This window comes from Scyliorhinus canicula, chromosome 6, assembly GCF_902713615.1.
Source record: "Scyliorhinus canicula chromosome 6, sScyCan1.1, whole genome shotgun sequence".
NCBI lineage: Eukaryota > Metazoa > Chordata > Chondrichthyes > Carcharhiniformes > Scyliorhinidae > Scyliorhinus > Scyliorhinus canicula.
In genome coordinates this window covers 54096211-54116343 of record NC_052151.1, presented here as the reverse complement: position 1 = coordinate 54116343, position 20133 = coordinate 54096211, and the positions used below count along the sequence as shown (strand labels likewise).

The following is a 20133-nucleotide window of genomic DNA, read 5'->3' as shown; positions in this document are numbered from 1 at the left end:
GTCTGCAGCTGCTACGCGGGTATCATGGATGGTGGGACCATGAGTGGCCCACACCGTCAGGAATTCTCCCCATGTACGCCGCTTTTCGGGGGGCAGGGAATCGCAGAACCAGCGCCGGTCCCAATTTTGTGTGGGAAACTGGATTCTCCGCCCCATCCACTGAACGCCCTTTCCATTTTGGTTTTCCTCTTTGGCTTTGGAGGTTGTTGGCTGAGTGTCATTTACTCCTAAATTATATTTTTCAGCCTGTTGTCTTACTGGAAACTAGGATGAGACTTCCTGAATTCAAGTAGGTCTCTTGTATGAAGCATTCACTTGGTAACACAAGCGTAAGCTAATAAAGATAAAGTAACATGAAGATAAGCTGCATGTTGTTTGAGTAGAAGTCTCCAAGGATAAGTAGAGCCAAGATGTCAGATCAGCTGGGTGCTTTATTTAACCATCCGGTGGACGCAGTTGAATGGTGTCTGCGATCATGCATATGCCTGCTTGTGTACTCATGCACATTGCAGCTCAGTTTTGAATAAATGTACGTGTGGTTTTATTTTATCATGAATAAAAATAAATAGTTATATGTGCATGTATGCATTATGATATATATAATACATATGTTCTTAGTTAAAAGCTGCTTAATTTGCATTATGTATAAATTTGAATGGAAATTGTGGAAAATGCTCTTTTGTTGTTTTATTTAAATATGGTTCAGATTACTGAATAATTTTAATTTTTTTCAAGCAGAAGGCTACTTTGGTTTAATAGGAATAGGCTGTGGTACATTATGGTTTCTTAAATAGGTCAATAAATAGTAATAAAAGCAGACATACTGTGGATTAAGGTGATGTGGCACCTAATAATTTGGTCAAAAGAAATATGGTGGCTTTTCGCAGTCGTAAGAAATGATTGGCTCTTTCATCTTGGCTGTGAGTGCAGTAATCAATTAGTCCAAAACTCCTGTTTGTGACAGCACAGTTATTGTTTAGAATCCCACTTTGACTAGCATGCGCATGAAAGCAGAACCTCTTTTTTCGCGTGCCCTTTTATGTATGGGACTAAGAGAATGTTTTTAAACCCTCATGGTTGTCAAGCCATTGGGGAACAATGCTCATGTGGTAAAAGGGGCTGAAGGGGATGTGTACTGGGTGGGTAAGTGTGAATTGTATAGTTTGCTCACAGGGACAGTGAAAACCTACACAGACTGATGAGGGCAGAGTTGTTCTCACCTCTATGTGAGTATTGTAGGTTCTGATTACAAAAGGTTAGCTTAATATTTTAATCAGTTGGAAAGTCCAAGTGAAGGGACAAAGTCCTTAGTGCACAACCAGACCAAGACGGAAAAGAACAACAGATACATATTGGTACTAACGACATAGGCAGGAAGGGGGATGAGGTCGTGCAGCAGGAGTTCAGGGAGCTAGGCAGAAAGTTAAAAGACAGGACCTCAAGGGTTGTGATCTCAGGATTACTCCCTGTGTCACGTGTCAGTGAGGCTAGGAATAGGAAGATCGAGCAGCTAAACACGTGGCGAAACAGCTGGTGTAGGAGAGAGGGTTTCCGTTATCTGGACCACTAATGAAAAAAATAAAATGAAAACCGCTTATTGTCACGAGTAGGCTTCAAATGAAGTTACTGTGAAAAGCCCCTAGTCGCCACGTTCAGGGAAGCTGTTACGGGAAGCTTAGGAGCTCTTCCGGGGCAGGTATGACCTGTATAAGGATGGGTTGCATCTAAACTGGAGAGGCATAAATATCCTGGCCGCGAGGTTTGCTGGTGTTATTTAAACTAGTATGGAGGATTTAAACTAGTATGGCGGGGGGGTGGGTACCGGAGCAATAGGTCAGAAGGTGAAAATATTGAGAGAGAACTAGGCTCTGAGGAAGAACAGGCAGGGAGATGTTGCTGAAAACAGCGGAACTGATGGCCTGAAGTGCATATATTTTAATGCAAGAAGTGCAACAGGTAAGGCAGATGAATTAGAGCTTGGATTAGTGCTTGGAACTATGATGTTGTTGCCATTACAGAGACTTGGTTGAGGAACGGACAGGATTGGCAGCTAAACGTTCCAGGATTTAGATGTTTCAGGCGGGATAGACGGGGATGTAAAAGGGGCGGTGGAGTTGCGTTACTGGTTAGGTAGAATATCACAGCTCTACTACGGGTGGACACCCCAGAGGGCAGCGAGGCTATATGGGTAGAGATCAGGAATAAGAAGGGTGCAGCCACAATGTTGGGGGTTTACTACAGGCCTCCCAACAGCCAGCGGCAGATAGAGGAGCAGATAGGTAGACAGATTTTGGAAAGGAGTAAAAGCAACAGGGTTTTGTGATGGGAGATTTTAACCTCCCCAATATTGACTGGGACTCATTTAGTGCTAGGGGCGTGGACGGGGCAGAGTTTGTAAGTAGCATCCAGGAGGGCCTCTGAAAACAATATGTAGTTCGTCCAACTAGGGAAGGGGCTGTACTAGACCGGGTATTGGGGAACAAGCCCAGCCAGGTGGTAGAAGTTTCACTAGGGGAGCATTTTGGGAACAGTGACCACAATTCAGTAAGTTTTAAAGTGCTGGTGAACAAGGATAAGAGTGGTCCTAGGGTGAATGCTAAATTGGGGGAAGGCTAATTGTAACAATATTAGACGGGAAGTGAAGAACCTAGATTGGGGCGGATGTTTGAGGGTAAATCAACATCTGACATGTGGGAGGCTTTCAAATGTCAGTTGAAAGGAATTCATGACCGGCATGTCCCTGTGACGAAGAAGGATAAATATGGCAAATTTCAGGAACCTTGGATAACGAGAGATATTGTAGGCCTCGTCAAAAAGAAAAAGGAGGGATTTGTCAGGGCTAGAAGGCTGGGAACAGACAAAGCCTATGTGCAATATAAGGAAAATAGGAAGGAAGTTAAGCAAGGAGTCAGGAGGGCTAAAAGGGGTCACGAAAAGTCATTGGTAAATAGGGTTAAGGAAAATCTCAAGGCTTTTTACACGTACATAAACAGCAAGAGGGTAGCCAGGGAAAGGGTTGACCCACTGAAGGACAGAGGAGGGAATCGATGTGTGGAGCCAGCGGAAATGGGCGAGGTACTAAATGAATTTTTGCACCAGTATTCACAAAAGAGAAGAAATTGGTGGATGTTGAGTCAGAAGAAGGGTATGTAGGGTATGTAGCCTGGGTCACATTGAGATTCAAAAAGACGAGGTGTTGGGCTTCTTGAAAAATATTAAGGTGGATAAGTCCCCAGGGCCAGATGGGATCTACCCCAGAATACTGAAGGAGGCAAGAGAGGAAATTGCTGAGGCCTTGACAGAAGTCTTTGGATCCTCACTATCTTCAGGTGATGTCCCGGATGACTGGAGAATAGCCAATGTTGTTCCTTTGTTTAAGAAGAGCAGCAAGGATAATCCAGGGAACTGCAGGCCGGTGTGCCTTACGTCAGTGGTAGGCAAATTACTGGAGATAATTCTTTGAGACAGGATCTATTCCCATTTGGAAGCAAGTGGTCATATTAGCGAGAGGCAGCTAAGAGGTTTTGTGAAGGAGAGATATTGTCTCACTAACTTTATAGAGTTTTTCGAGGGGGTCACAAAGATGATTGATGCAGGTAGGGCACTGGATGTTGTCTATATGGACTTCAGTAAGGCCTTTGACAAGGCCCCTCATGGCAGACTGGTACAAAAGGTGAAGTCACACGGGGTCAGAGTTGAGCTGGCAAGATGGATACAGAACTGGCTAGATCATAGAGAATAGCAATGGAAGGATGCTTTTCTGATTGGAGGGCTGTGACTAGTGGTGTTCCGCAGGGATCAGTACTGGGACCGTTGCTCTTCCTAGTATATATAAAGGATTTGGAGGAAAATGTAACCTGTCTGATTAGTAAGTTTGTTGACGACACAAAGGTTGGTGGAATTGGGGATAGCAATGAGGACTGTCAGAGGATACAGCAAGATTTAGATCATTTGGAGACTTGGGCGGCGAGGTGGCAGATGGAGTTTAATCAGGACAAATGTGAGGTAATGCATTTTGGAAGGTCTAATACAGGTAGGGAATATAGAGTGAATGGTAGAACCCTTGAGTATTGACAGTCAGAAAGATATTGGTGTACAGCTCCACAGGTCACTGAAAGGGGCAATACAGGTGGAGAAGGTAGTCAAGAAGGCATTCGGCATGCTTGCCTTCATTGGCCGGGACATTGAATGTAAGAATTGGCAAGTCATGTTGCAGCTCTAGAGAACCTTAGTTAGGCCACACTTGGAGTACAATGTTCAATTCTGGTCGACACACTAACAGAAGGATGTGGAGGCTTTAGAGAGGGTGCAGAAAAGACTTACCAGGATGTTGCCTGGTATTAGCTATGAGGAGAGGTTGAATAAACTTAGTTTGTTCTCACTGGAACGACGAGGTTGAGGGGCGACCTGATAGAGGTCTACAAAATTATGAGGGGCATAGACAGAGTGGATAGTCAGAGACTTTTTTTCCAGGCAGAGAGGTCAGTTACTAGGGGACATAGGTTTAAGGTGCGAGGAGCAAGGTTTAGAGGAGATGTATGGGGTAAGTTTTTTTTTTACACAGAGGGTATTGGGTGCCTGGAACTCGCTGCTGGAGGAGGTGGTGGAAGCAGGGACGATAGTGATGTTTAAGGGGGATCTTGACAAATACATGAATAGGATGGGAATAGAGGGATACGGACCCCGGAAGTGTAGAAGATTTTAGTTTAGACGGGCAGCAGGTCGGTGCAGGCTTGGAGGGCCGAAGGGCCTGTTCCTGTGCTGTACTTTGTTCTTTGTAAACCAGGAAGCCTTTTAATGGCCTCGTCACTTGGTGACGCAACAAGACCGTTTAAATCGTGGGACATCGAGATCTGGATTTCGCCCTCGTTGGGCGAGATATTTAAGTGAGCCATTAAGCTCATTTAAATATATCTTCGTCTGTTTCCCCCAGGGCCTGGAAACTAATGGTCTCGCCATGGAGACCGCTCCATTGTGCTGTTTTGCACTGGTGTCCACAAAAATGGACTAGGCATAATGGCACCTGCTGCTGGTCTCCCAAGCCATCTGAGAGACCCTGGGCGATGCTCTGGGCAGGATGGTACCCTCGCACTCTGCTGACACTTGGGCATCTTGGCACTGCTAGCCTGGCATCATGGCAGTGCCACCCAGGTACCCTGGCAGTGCCACTCAGGGTGCCAGGTTGCCCATGCCAAGGATCAGGCCCAGGGGCGCCTTGCCCTCAGCTCGCCAGTGCAGGAAATGATGCAAGTGCGGCCTAGCCAGGCCGTCCTTTGCCAGGACCCACAAAACCAGCAAAGTGCCGTTAAATAGCGATGTCGCTCTCTGAACGTCCAGTGGTGATTAACACCCTGGTAAATGTGTCCAAAATGTGACTCTGTTTCTGACCCGTAAATTTGCGTCGCAGATAAATCAGGAAGCAGTTATTTGGTGACACCAAGGTTAGATTTGAAAAATTTGAAAGATTGTAGGAGAAGGGAAATTTCTTAGGTGGTATCTAATTCCACAGTCTTGAGGTGGAAGAATGAGTGTAGTAACACCGCGTTAATTTTTGAGACGAACATATGATGGGAAAAGAAAGGAGAAAAACTTAGATGTTAATATTAATATTGATGTTTCATTATGAATAGATACAAATAATGAAGGCATAGAATTCAAAAGCAAGGAATTTATGTTAAACCTTTAAGTCACCGGTTAGATCTCAGCTGGAGCATTGTCTTTAATTCTGGGCACCACACTTTAGGGAGTAATTTACCAGAATGGAACCAGGTTAAGGGACTTCAGTTATGTGGAGACACTGGAGAAGCTGAGCTTGTTCTCCTAGAGCAGAGTAAGTGGAGAGGAGATTCATTTATAGAGGTTGTCAAAATTGTAAGGGGTTTTAATATCAAGTAGATAGGGAGAAGCTGCTCTCACTGTTAGAAGAGCTGGTAATCCACAGGTATAAGATCATTTTCAGAAGTTAAGCAGAAGTTAAGAGAAATTGTTTAACATAGTGAGTAGTCATGAACTGGAATGCACTGCCTGAAAGTCTTGCAAGGAGATTTCATAGTGGTTTTCAAAAGGAAATTGGATCCTTGAAATGGAGAAATTTGTCATTATTTTGTGACAATTGCCGTGCTGTTGTGAAGATGGCAAGTAGCCTGATGTGTGTTAAATGGATCTTTCTAGGGTGGTATGGTGGCGTAGCGGTTATCACTGCTGCCTCATGGCACTGAGGACAGGGGTTCGATCCCGGCCCCGGGTCACTGTCCGTCTGAAGTTTGCACATTCTCTCCGTGTCTGTGTGGGGTTCACCTCCACAACTCAAAGATGTGCAGAGTAGGTGAATTGACCATGCTAGATTGCCCTTTAATTGGGGAAAAAAATTAATTGGATACTCTAAATTTATTTTTTAAAATGCATCTTTCTTAAAGGTTTACGGAGCTGAGGAAATGTATAGTTTCTCTGTGCCTTTAAATAAAAATGTTGCTATTCAGAGGGGCTATTTAAATAGTAGAGTGTGAGATGGGGTGATGAAGCACAGCCCATTTCTTGATTTTGCCAATTTCCCTGTGTTTTACATTTGCTAAGTCTGGAACTGTGGAACCATATTGTACCGCTCAAGCTTGCCTGTTCGTCTAATACTGGTTACTCCTTACCACCATTCTGTTAAATAGTTGCTTGTTTTAGCATTGGATCCTCTCCAGCTGAGCTCGCTTACACTGTTTCTCCACCCTGCCCTTGGCTTTTCCCTTCTCCTCAAGAACGCTTCTGTTTGGCAGTGACTTTGCCATCACCAGTCTCCTCCGACCCTGCTGTAACCCTTCATTTGTGCACTTGGTTCCTCCTATTAGGCATTTCCTTTTGATAGTCTGTGTTTTTCTTTGCAAAGGACCAAAATATCTCCTCGATCACGAGGAGCTCGACCAAAATCTAAATTGACCCAACTTTCCCTTCTCTCAAGAGAGTTTGAAGGTTTAAAAAGAACATATATGCGCAATCTTAATTGCACATCTTAATTTACAACCCAAGATTTCCTGAGCCCACAGTATCCCTGAATTCCTAGAAGATCTGTCTACGCCTTCTGCATTGAGCATTTGGTGCTGTCAGGTCAATTAATGTTGTCAGCAATCACATGATGTTGCAAACGGTAGGTATAATGACAGCTGTATTATAACCAGACAGTGTGTGACTGATAAAAATCCATGCCAAATTTAGCATTTAATTGGCTGTCTTCTCAGATTTTAGGATTTCCAAATAAATATGATTTGTGTTGATTTTGAGGAGTTTGATTGATCAAACTATCAGGGAATCACATTTTATTGAAGAATAAATGGTTTGATTTATTTTCTGGCACAATGTGGTTCTACCAGCAGAGCAACAGCTCTTGTGGCCAGTGTGTTAGATTGCTCTTATTCCAGGAATGACAAATATAATGGCTGCACATTCTGAGGAGAAGGTCTTTGGGGAATTGCTTGTACTATTAGAAGTAAAATTAGTTAATGTTCCCAGTTTGGAAATGACTTTGTACTCTGCAAAAGTCCCGGTGATGATTTCTACACTTGTGGTCGACAGTAAAAGCAGCTTGTGTTTATTAAGGGCCTTCCATATAATAAAATGTCCCAGGGCACTTCACTGAGCTACATGTAGAGGGCAGATGGTCAAAGAAGAAGGTTTTGAGGAGGAAATGAAATGAAATGAAAATCGCTTATTGTCACGAGTAGGCTTCAATGAAGTTACTGTGAAAAGCCCCTAGTCGCCACATTCCGGCACCTGTCCGGGGAGGCTGGTACGGGAATCGAACCGTGCTGCTGGCCTGCTTGGTCTGCTTTAAAAGCCAGCGATTTAGCTGAGTGAGCTAATCCAGCCCCTGGATGAAGACATGGAGAGATGGAAAGGCTTAGGCAAGAAATTTCAGCGCTTAGGGCCCAGGCAGTTGGTAGATACAGCTGACAATCAAACCTGGATCCTCAAGGGGCCGGAATGAGATGAGCGCAGAGAGTTCACCGGGCTGGAGGAGATGACAGAGATGGAGCGGCGTTGGGGAAGGGATGTGGGAGGCCGTGGAGGGAAAATAAGGATGAGTATTTATCAAGGAATTGCTCAACAATGTGTGTTTGTGTATATAATATATTATCCATGCTATTGTGATATAAAGCACCAATGTGTGTCGACACGGTGAATGGGAAAACTTGTGAATAAATCTGTCTGATAGCATCAGTCAAGCTATAAATTGACATTCTTTAAAACTTAAATGTACAGGGATCCGATGATTGTCTGGTGAAGATCTGGACAACAGATGATGGCAGACTACTGGCAACTTTGCGAGGACATTCTGCTGAAATCTCGGACATGACAGTAAACTATGAAAATACCATGATTGCTGCAGGCAGCTGTGATAAAATCATTCGGGTTTGGTGCCTCCGAACATGTGCGCCGTTGGCAGTTCTGCAGGGTCACACTGCATCCATCACATCCGTGCAGGTAAAGTAAACCCTTAATTGTTTAATAATTAACCATAGCCAACTCCTGCCATTAATGTCGGTTTTCGGTGATTAACTTTTTTTTCCCCTTTAAAATGCAATAATAGTGTGACTCAGGAGGTGAAATAACAACCAGACAGGTATGAAATATGGGATGGAAAGCCTGAGAGAGGAGAAAGTAGAGTGAGGACGGGAGTGGAACAATGTGGGGAGGAATCCAGAGAGTGGAGGGAGCAGGGCAAGGTTGGGAATAGGATCCTGAAAGGGAAAACCTGGAAGCGGCAAGACACGAATAATCGGACATGGGGAGAGGAAATCAAGGAAAGGAGTGAGTAGAATATAAACCTAAGAGAGGAAATTACATGTTGAGGTAGGAACAAAAAATTGAGCTATTTGAAAAGGGAGTTCAGGATGGAATTGGATGCTATCCAATCTGTTCCACTGAAGATTCTACTCAGGAGCTCTTCAGCTTTCCCAAGAACATCCAATAGCTTTTCCTTGAGTTTTCAGGTAAGTGAGTTTTGAATACATCTGACTGACTGACATTGTATTATGCTGTTAATATTAATATATGTACCGTAGGCTTGTTTGCCCAAGATTCTGATACTTGCCCATCTGGTAACTTGGTTAGAATTGTGTGATCAGGGCAGCACGGTGGCCTAGTGGTTAGCATAACCGCCTCACAGCGCTGAGGGCTGAGGTTCGATCCCGGCTCTGGGTCACTGTCCGTGTGGAGTTTGCACATTCTCCCCGTGTCTGCGTGGGTTTCGCCCCCACAACCCAAAAATGTGCAGAGTAGGTGGATTTGCCACACTAAATTGCCCCTTAATTGGAAAAAATAATTGGGTAATCTAAAATTTTAGGAAAAAATAAATAAAAATAAAATAATATATGTATACATACCAGTGTTCCTTATACTAACTTATCCTACTTATAATCAATCAAGGGCTTTGGGAATAGGGCAGGAGGGTGGAGTTGAAGTAGAAAACTGGCCAGGATCTAATTAAAGGGGCAAAATAGTCTCTTCCTGCTCCCATTTCTTATGTTCCTAAGTTTGTCCCAGCAAATCACTCCCTGTTAACAACAAATTGACTTTCACTTTAGTAATGGAGAGGGATAGGTGCGAGCAACAGGGCAAGGTTTATAATTGGGGGAAGGGTAAATACAATGCTGTCAGATATGTATGTCCTTGGATAGAAGAGGGGCAGAAATGGTTGTTGGAGGTCCCTGGTTATAGATGTTTCAACAAGATTAGGGAGGATGGTAAAAGAGGTGGGGGGGGGGGGGTGGCATTGTTAATTAGAGATAGTATAACAGCTGCAGAAAGGCAGTTCGAGGGGGATCTGCCTACTGAGGTAATATGGGTTGAAGTTAGAAATAGGAAAGGAGCAGTCACCTTGTTGGGAGTTTTCTATAGGCCCCCCAATAGCAGCAGAGATGTGGAGGAACAGATTGGGAAACAGATTTTGGAAAGGTGCAGAAGTCACAGGGTAGTAGTCATGGGCGACTTCAACTTCCCAAACATTGAGTGGAAACTCTTTAGATCAAATAGTTTGGATGGGTTATTGTTTGTGCAGTGTGTCCAGGAAGCTTTTCTAACACAGTATGTAGATTGTCCGACCAGAGGGGAGGCCATATTGGATTTAGTACTTGGTAATGAACCAGGGCAGGTGATAGATTTGTTAGTGGGGGAGCATTTTGGAGGTAGTGACCACAATTCTGTGACTTTCACTTTAGTAATGGAGAGGGATAGGTGCGAGCAACAGGGCAAGGTTTATAATTGGGGGAAGGGTAAATACAATGCTGTCAGACAAGAATTGAAGTGCAGACGTTGGGAACATAGGCTGTCAGGGAAGGACACAAGTGAAATGTGGAACTTGTTCAAGGAACAGGTACTGCGTGTCTTTGATATGTATGTCCCTGTCAGGCAGGGAAGAGATGGTCGAGTGAGGGAACCATGGTTGACAAGAGAGGTTGAATGTCTTGTTAAGAGGAAGAAGGAGACTTATGTAAGGCTGAAGAAACAAGGTTCAGACAGGGCGCTGGAGGGATACAAGATAGCCAGGAGGGAACTGAAGAAAGGGATTAGGAGAGCTAAGAGAGGGCATGAAAAATCTTTGGCGGGTAGGATCAAGGAAAACCCCAAGGCCTTTTACACATATGTGAGAAATATGAGAATGACTAGAGCGAGGGTAGGTCCGATTAAGGACAGTAGCGGGAGATTGTGTATTGAGTCTGAAGAGATAGGAGAGGTCTTGAACAAGTATTTTTCTTCAGTATTTACAAACGAGAGGGGCCATATTGTTGGAGAGGACAGCGTGAAGCAGACTGATAAGCTTGAGGAGATACTTGTCAGGAAGGAAGATGTGTTGCGCGTTTTGAAAAACTTGAGGATAGACAAGTCCCCCGGGCCTGACGGGATATATCCAAGGATTCTATGGGAAGCAAGAAATGAAATTGCAGAGCCGTTGGCAATGATCTTTTCGTCCTCGCTGTCAACAGGGGTGGTACCAGAGGATTGGAGAGTGGCGAATGTCGTGCCCCTGTTCAAAAAAGGGAATAGGGATAACCCTGGGAATTACAGACCAGTTAGTCTTACTTCGGTGGTAGGCAAAGTAATGGAAAGGGTACTGAGGGATAGGATTTCTGAGCATCTGGAAAGGCATTGCTTGATTAGGGATAGTCAGCACGGATTTGTAAGGGGTAGGTCTTGCCTTACAAGTCTTATTGAATTCTTTGAGGAGGTGACCAAGCATGTGGATGAAGGTAAAGCAGTGGATGTAGTGTACATGGATTTTAGTAAGGCATTTGATAAGGTTCCCCATGGTAGGCTTATGCAGAAAGTAAGGAGGCATGGGATAGTGGGAAATTTGGCCAGTTGGATAACAAACTGGCTAACCGATAGAAAACAGAGAGTGGTGGTGGATGGCAAATATTCAGCCTGGAGCCCAGTTATCAGTGGCGTACCGCAGGGATCAGTTCTGGGTCCTCTGCTGTTTGTGATTTTCATTAACGACTTGGATGAGGGAGTTGAAGGGTGGGTCAGTAAATTTGCAGATGATACGAAGATTGGTGGAGTTGTGGATAGTGAGGAGGGCTGTTGTCGGCTTCAAAGAGACATAGATAGAATGCAGAGCTGGGCTGAGAAGTGGCAGATGGAGTTTAACCCTGACAAGTGTGAGGTTGTCCATTTTGGAAGGACAAATATGAATGCGGAATACAGGGTTAATGGTAGGGTTCTTGGCAATGTGGAGGAGCAGAGAGATCTTGGGGTCTATGTTCATAGTTCTTTGAAAGTTGCCACTCAAGTGGGTAGAGCTGTGAAGAAGGCCTATGGTGTGCTAGCGTTCATTAGCAGAGGGATTGAATTTAAGAGCCGTGAGGTGATGATGCAGCTATACAAAACCTTGGTCAGGGCACATTTGGAGTACTGTGTGCAGTTCTGGTCACCTCATTTTAGGAAGGATGTGGAAGCTTTGGAAAAGGTGCAAAGGAGATTTACCAGGATGTTGCCTGGAATGGAGAGTAGGTCATACGAGGAAAGGTTGAGGGTGCTAGGCCTTTTCTCATTAGAACGGAGAAGGATGAGTGGCGACTTGATAGAGGTTTATAAGATGATCAGGGGAATAGATAGAGTAGACAGTCAGAGACTTTTTCCCCGGGTGGAACACACCATTACAAGGGGACATAAATTTAAGATAAATGGTGGAAGATATAGAGGGGATGTCAGAGGTAGGTTCTTTACCCAGAGAGTAGTGGGGGCATGGAATGCACTGCCTGTGGTAGTAGTTGAGTCGGAAAAGTTAGGGACCTTCAAGCGGCTATTGGATAGGTACTTGGATTAGGGTAGAATAATGGAGTGTAGGTTAACTTCTTAAGGGCAGCACGGTAGCATTGTGGATAGCACAATTGCTTCACAGCTGCAGGGTCCCAAGTTCGATTTCGACTTGGGTCACTGTCTGTGTGGAGTCTGCACATCCTCCCCGTGACTGCGTGGGTTTCCTCCGGGTACTCCGGTTTCCTCCCACAGTCCAAAGATGTGCAGGTTGGGTGGATTGGCCATGAAAAATTGTCCAAAATTCTATGATTAACCTAGGACAAAAGTTCGGCGCAACATCGCGGGCCGAAGGGCCTGTTCTGTGCTGTATTTCTCTATCTGAAGAGAAGACACACCAGCCAACCAGATATCAGTATAATTAAGAGGCAACCAGAAATTATGACAGCAAAGTTGGCTCATAAATACGTAGCAATGCAGGTGACAACAATGTCAATTACAAATGTGATTGCAACCAAGATTAGCTGAGATTGAAGTTTTGAATCGTGAGTTCCATTATGATTGATTTTTTTTTTTAAAGTGGGGTTTGCATTTATTCATTCTGTGATGGGGGCGTCACTGGCAAGGCCACTAGTTAGGCCCATCCCTAATTACCCTTCAGCATTCGGGCATTAATAATGTTGAATAAATGAGGCTGACTTTTGTGCACTGTCATAAATGAGCTCGGAGCATTGTCAGAAGTCGTGCAAATCATACCACGAAATACTAACACTTGATATAAAGGTGGGAATGTTAATCATCTTCAAGCTCTAGGTGATGCTGGGAGCCAGAGTGTCCGGGAGGTAACGTGCTACTAGTACTCAATTTCACTAGTAGTTTGGATTAGAAAATTGCATTTGGGTTAAATTTAAAGCAATGCGGACAAATCATTGAAGTGTCAGAATGATGGACAATTATTCTTTCAACCTTTGGAAAACCTAAAAGTAACATTTCAATTGATTAGCATCGCTTGTCAAATTTGATGTGATAAGAAGTGATGCAAGAAAATAAAGGAAAGCTAACCCAAGGCAAAGCCATGACTTGTGTTTAGGAACTAGCTGCACCTCTATTCAAGCTGCTCCAGTACAGTGGCATCTGGCCACTGGCAACGACCTGGCGAAGTGAAAAATTAGCCTGGTTTATATTGTCCACAAAACGCAGGACAAATCCAATCTGACATTACTGGATTTGGATTTGTTTTATTGTCACATGTACCGAGGTACAGTGAAAAGTATTGTTCTGCGTACATCCAGACAGATCATTCTGTATGTGAAAAAAAAATAGGTCATACATAAATGCACAATGTAAATACATAGACACAGGCAACGGGTGAGCATATGGAGTGCAGTACTACTCAGTAGAGAAGGTGTGTGAAGAGATCAGATCAGTCCATAAGAGAGTCATTCAGGAGTCTGATAACAGTGGGGAAGAAGCTGTTTTTGAACCTGTCAGTGCGTGTTCTCAGACTTTTGTATCTCCTGCCTGAGAGAAAAAGTTGGAAGAATTAATAACCCGGGTGGGAGGGTCTTTGGTTATTTCCAATGCGAGGTGTAGACAGAGTCAATGGATGGTTCGTGTGATGGACTAGGCTGTGTTCACTTTCTTATGGTCTTGGGCCGAGCAGTTGCCATACCAGACTGAGATGCAGCCAGATAGGATGCTTTCTATGTTGTATCTGTAAAAACTGTAAGAGTCAATGTGGACTTGCCGAATTCCCTTTGCGTCCTGAGGAAGTATAGGTACTTTCTTGGTCGTAGGGTTGACGTGGGTGGACCAGGATAGATTGTTGGTGATGTGCACACCTAGGAATTTGAAACTGTCAACCATCTCCACCTCGGCACCATTGATGCAGACAGGGGTGTATACGGTACTTTGCTCCCTGAAGTCAATAACCAGCTCTTTAGTTTTGCTGATATTGAGGGAGAGATTGTTGTCGTTGCACCACTCCACTAGGTTCTCTATCTCCCTCCTGTACGCTGACTGATCGTTGTTCAAGATCTGACACACTATGGTTGTGTCATCATTAAACTTGTAGATGGAGTTGGAGCCAAGTTTTGCTACACAGTCATGTGTCAATAGGGAGTATAGTAGGGGGCTAAGTATGCAGTTTGTAGGGCCCCAGTATTGACTATCGTGTCGAGGGTGTTGTTGTTTATTCTTACTGATTGTGGTCTACGGGTGAGGATCCCGTTTCACAGTGAGGAGCCAAGTCCTTGATTTTGGAGTTTTGATATGAACTTGGCTGGGTTTATGATGTTGAAGGTGGAGCAGTGGTCAATGAATAAGAGTCTGAGGTAGGAGTCCTTGTTGTCGAGATGCTCGAGGGATTAATGTCAGGTCAGGGAGATGGTGTTTGCTGTGGACCAGTTGTGGCGGTATGCGAATTGCAGTCGATCAAGGAATTCTGGGAGTATGGAGTTGATGTGCCTCATGACCTCTCGAAGCGCTTCATAATGATCGATCTCAAGGCCATTGGACGATAGTCATTGAGGCACATTGCCTGATTCTTCAATTGGCACCTGTATGATGGTGGTTTCTTGAAGTAGGTGGGGACCTCGGAATGGAGTAGGGAGAGGTTGAAGATTTCCATGAACACATCTGCAAGTTGGTCTGCACAGGATCTGAGTGCACGACCAGGGACCCCGTCAGGATCTGTCGCTTTCCGAGGGCTCACTTTCAAGAAGGCCGATTTGACTTTGGAAGCTGTGACGGTAGGTATAGGTTTGTCTGAGGCTGCTGGGGCAGTTTCCTGTTCAAACCGATCATCAGATGCATTGAGTTCATCGGGGAGTGGTGCGTTCCCACTTGAGATTCTATTCGGCTTTGCTTTGTAGCCTGTCATGTTTGAGCCTTGCAAAGACCAACTAGAATCCATGATGTTAGTCTGTGACTAGCTTAGTCTAGTATTGTCTCTTGGCATCCCTGATGACTTTGCGGAAGTTGTACCTGGATTTCTAGAACAGGTCAGGGTCGCCTGTCTTGAATGCCTCAGATCTGGCCTTCAGTAGAGTGCCAATCTCTCAATTAAGCCATGGTTTCCAGTAGGGGAATGCATGTACTACCTTCATTGGTACACCGTCTTCGACACATTTGTTGATGAAGTCTGTGGCGGTGGTGGCATACATGTTTAGGTTGGTCGCTGAGTTCTTGAATATGGACCAGTCCACTGACTCCAATTAGTCACATAGGAGCTATTCTGTTGCCTTGGACCAGCATTGCTTGACCTTCTTAATTGGACTCTCCACTTAAGTTTCTGCTTGTATGCTGGGAGAAGGAGCACCATCTTATGGTCCGATTTTCCGAAGAGCGGTCGGGGATCGATTGGTAGGCGCCCTTGATGTTTGTGTAGCAGTGGCCGAGAATGTTGGCCGTTGGGACAGGAGATGTGTTGGTGGAATTTTGGCAGTACACTCTTGAGGTTCGCCTGGCTGAATTTCCCAGCCATGATGCAAAAGGCCTCCGGGTATTCTGTTTCACTGTTATTTATAGAGGTGTACAATTCATCAAGCATCTTCTTCACTTCCACCTGGGGTGGGATGTAAACCGCCATGGTAATGGCAGAAGTAAACTCCTGTGGAAGGTAGTATGTGTGGCACCTCAGTCAGGTGCTCTATGGGAGCAGTATGTCACCAGGATCGCCACATGCGAGCAGCAGGAGGAGTTGATGAGGAGGCAGTCCCCTCCATGCTTCGCTTTGCCCGATAACACTGTGGGGTGTTGAGAAGCCATCAGGTTGTATGGCACAGTTCGGTGAGGCAGGGGTGAACCATGTCTCTGTGAAACAGAGCACACAGACACTTACTTCCCTCTTGGAGGTAAGTCACAATATATATTAATGATTTGGATGAGGGAACGAAATGTAAGATCTCAAAGTTTGCAGTTGATACCAAGATAGGAGGGAGGGTGAATTGTGACGAGGATGCAGGGATCCTGCAGCATGATCTGGACAGGTTGGGCAAGTCAATGGCAGATGCAGTATAATTTGGATAAGTGTGAGGTTATTCACCTTGGAAACAAAAACAGGAAGGCAGATTACTACCGGAACGGTTGTAAATTGGGAGAGGGAAGTATGCAGCGGGACCTGGGTGTCCTTGTGCACCAGTCACTGAAGGTAAGCATTCAGGTGCAGCAGACGAGAAAGAAGGCGAATGGCATTTTGGCCTTCATTGCGAGAGGTTTTGAGTACAGGAGCAGAAATGTGTTGCAATTATACAGGGCCTTGGTGAGGCCACACCTGGAATATTGTGTGCAGTTTTTGTCCTCCTTTTCAGAGGAAGGATGTTCTTGCTCTCGAGGGAGTGCAGCGCAGGTTTAGCAGACTGATTCCAGGGATGGTGGGACTGTCATTTGAGGAAAGATTGACAAGGTTAGGATTGTTCTCGCTGGAGCTCAGAAGAATGAGGGAGGATCTCATAGAGTCATAGAGACTTATAAAATTCTAACAGGACTAGACAGGGTAGATGCAGGGGAAGATGTTCCTGATGGTGGGTGTGTCCAGAAACCGGGGTCACAGTCTGAGGATTCAGGGTAAACCATTTCGGACAGAGATGAGACATTTCTTCGCCCAAAGAGTTGTTACCCTGTGGAATTCATTACCACAGGAAGTAGTTGATTCTAAAGCATTGAATGTATACAAGAGGTGGCTAGATATAGCACTTGGAGTGAATGGAATCAAAGGTTATGGAGAGAAAGCAGGATTAGGCTATTGAGTTGGATGATCAGCCATGATCGTGATAAATGGTGGAGCAGGCTTGAAGGGCAAAATAGGCCTCCTCCTGCTCCTATCTTCTGTGTATCTACGTAGTGTTATGCACTGCCATCAGTTACTGCCCCATCAGTTTATTCTCAGTCATCAGCATAATAACGGAAAGTGTCATCGATAGTGCTATCAAGTGGCATTTAGCGATAATGTGCTCACTGAAGTTTACTTTTGGTTCTTCAGGTTTCAGACCTCATTCCTTGGTTCAAACATTTGACTGAGTGCGGCATCAAGAAGCCATAGCAGAACTGAAATCGGTAGGAACTGGGAAGAAACAATAATAGTCAGGTTTGGGCTAATAATTGTGAGCTAACAGTCAAACCCCTAGTGCCAGCTAACAACTATTTCCAACAATAGAAAATCTAACCATCTTCCTTTGACATTCAATGAACATTATCATGACCAATTTCCCCGTCATCAGCGGCTGGTTTAGCTCACTGGGCTAAATCGCTGGCTTTTAAAGCAGACCAAGCAGGCCAGCAGCACGGTTCGATTCCCGTACCAGCCTCCCCGGACAGGCGCCGGAATGTGGCGACTAGGGGCTTTTCACAGTAACTTCATTGAAGCCTACTTGTGACAATAAGCAATTTTCATTTAAGGTTTTTGCCTGGGAGAGTTACCATTAACCAGAAATGTAACTGGACCATCTACATAAATACTGTGGCTACATAAGCAAGTTAAAGGCCGAGTATTCTGCAGTGAGTGATTCAGAACCGACTTCCCAAAACCTTTCAAGTCAGGAATGTGATGGAATACTCTTCCACTTGCCTGTTGAGCGGAGCTGCAATAATACTCCAGAAACTTGATACTATACAGGATGAAGCGCCTGGAAGTAGTGCATACCATCCATAAGATGTGCTGCAGGAAATCACCAAGGCTCCTTCAAAAGCACTTCTCTGATCCATAACCTCTACCACCTAGGAGCCTGCGCATTGGATCAATACCAGCTTCAAATTCCTCTCCAAGTCACACACCATCCTGAATTAGAAATATATCATGATTCTTCCCTTGTCACAGCTAGTTCCTGTCAAACAACAGTAATGTCAAACGTGCACTGCAGCAATTTAACCTTCTTAGGGGAAATTATGTCTTGCAAATAAATGTTTGTACTGGCGTTTTCTCAGGCGCCCACAAGCCATGAACAAGTTGTTACAGGCAAGTGAGAAGCCATTCAGAACCAAATTTTGTTTGCTGCGGTAGGTTGTGCTGTATGAGATGGTTGCAAGGAGGGTGGCACTGTTTTCCACTCTTGAGTGCCTTCCCAAAGAGCAGCATGCTTTGAAGGAGAAGGAGGCAGATTGAAGTCTGCAGTTGACTATTGCTGGCATGTTAGCTGCAGCTGCCTTTGTAGCACAACATACAGCTTTCCATCTCTGTTCAGCTGGAGCTTATTGAAAGAATTTCCCAAGGTCACTATCAGGTAAGTATGATGGCACCTACAGGCATGCTTGTCGACATCTTCCATTATGCATTGCACGTGCCAGATTACAGAATGTCGGAGACCTGAGAATGGGGCCTATGCCTTTAACTAGGATAATTCTTTGAATACTTAACCATCATAGCTACCAGACATAATTTTAGACCCATGTCCCAAATCATGGCTCTTAAAACTTTGCCGTAAAGATCAACTTTTTAGTATCAAGTGCAGGCTGACATTTTTCGCTCACTGGGACTTGGGTCCAAAATAAGTTTTGTCGGTGTTAAACAATTCGTATTTAAGTGCCATTAATTGTATTTGTTCGGATAAGTGCTGGGCATTACATAACGCTTTAAAAGCAAATTTTAATTATGGATATTGCTAAAAGACAGAACATTCCTCAAATATATTATTTCTAACAGCAATTTTGTTAATTTAGTGGGTGTTTTTCTTCGCCTGGTAGAAGCTGCTGGCTGCTTTGGCGTGATTGCTAAGCAGCATTTTTCACTGATTAGACCAAATTTTGCAAGAGCTGCTTGACATTAATAGAAAACTGCAAATGTTTAGGCAGGATGCATTTAGAATTTAGAATTTAGAACAGTACAGCACAGAACAGGCCCTTCGGCCCTCGATGTTGTGCCGAGCAATGATCACCCTACTTAAACCCACGTAACCTGTATACCCGTAACCCAACAATCCCCCCATTAACCTTACACTACGGGCAATTTCTTTTAGCAGATTTAATAAAAATGTTACTGTGCATCCTGTGTTCCTACTGATAGGAAAAATAATTGCTATGAGACTCATAGAATTCCCAGATTTCCATGTATTTGAACCAGTAACGAGCATGTTCATATTTATTTAATTTGATTATGTTTGTTGTTTGTAGAGAAGGAATGTATTTTCAGAGTTAAAGGCAGGTTGTTCCTTTATGTTAATGCACCTTCATTGTGGAATTGTTGAAAGATGTATCCCTTAACATAATACGTAACTTTGTGATTCTATGAATGTGAAATCGTATAATCTGGGTAATCTCAATTACTTCGTATCAACCGTTATTGGTCCTGCCATCTAAAACTTGATACCAGAACATTAAGTTGACAAGCTATAAACGTTAAAAATAAATGTAGTCCAAAATGAGATCTGAAAAAATAAAGGAGGAATTTTGAAATAGAAACAGAAGGGCCCAGGAGCATCTGCGGAGAACGAGGCAGAGTTAATGACTCTGACATTTACATCTGGATGGCGGACAAAACCTGGAAATCACGTGGACGTGGAAATCCTGCCGAATTTAACACCAAGATCTCAATATCAATTTTTTATTTTTCTTCCCTTCTGGTGAAGCTGGGTAGATTGAAAGACCTCCCAGCTGTCTGGTGGGGATGCTGGCAGCAGAGGTCCATAGTCGAGGGCTGTTGGGGATGGTTGGACTGGTGAGTGGGATGGAGGGATAGCTCATAGATTAAGGAAGGTGGAGGATGGACTAGCAATCGGTAGGGAGGGAGTGAAATATTGTGTTAAATTGGAGGGGTGGTGGGTATCAGTCTTGGGACATGGGTTCTGGAGCAGTCAGCCAGTTGCAGCAGCAAGGAAGGGTTTGGGTGGTTGGTTGAGGGTGGGGTGGGTGGGTGCGTGATGTTGCGGGCAGCACCTCTACTTGTCCAGGCTCACAAGGAGT

At 44.4% G+C, this 20133-nt stretch overlaps 1 protein-coding gene across 3 annotated transcripts in view; it reads left to right on the top strand.

The window, feature by feature from the left end:
- Positions 1-20133, top strand: part of LOC119967148 (pleckstrin homology domain interacting protein) — a 322696-nt gene that overhangs the window by 117346 nt on the left and 185217 nt on the right. For all 3 annotated transcript variants that reach the window (XM_038799297.1, XM_038799295.1, XM_038799294.1), the window contains exon 8: positions 8245-8466. In XM_038799297.1, the coding sequence (XP_038655225.1) occupies positions 8245-8466 (222 nt within the window). The remainder of the gene's footprint in view (positions 1-8244; positions 8467-20133) is intronic.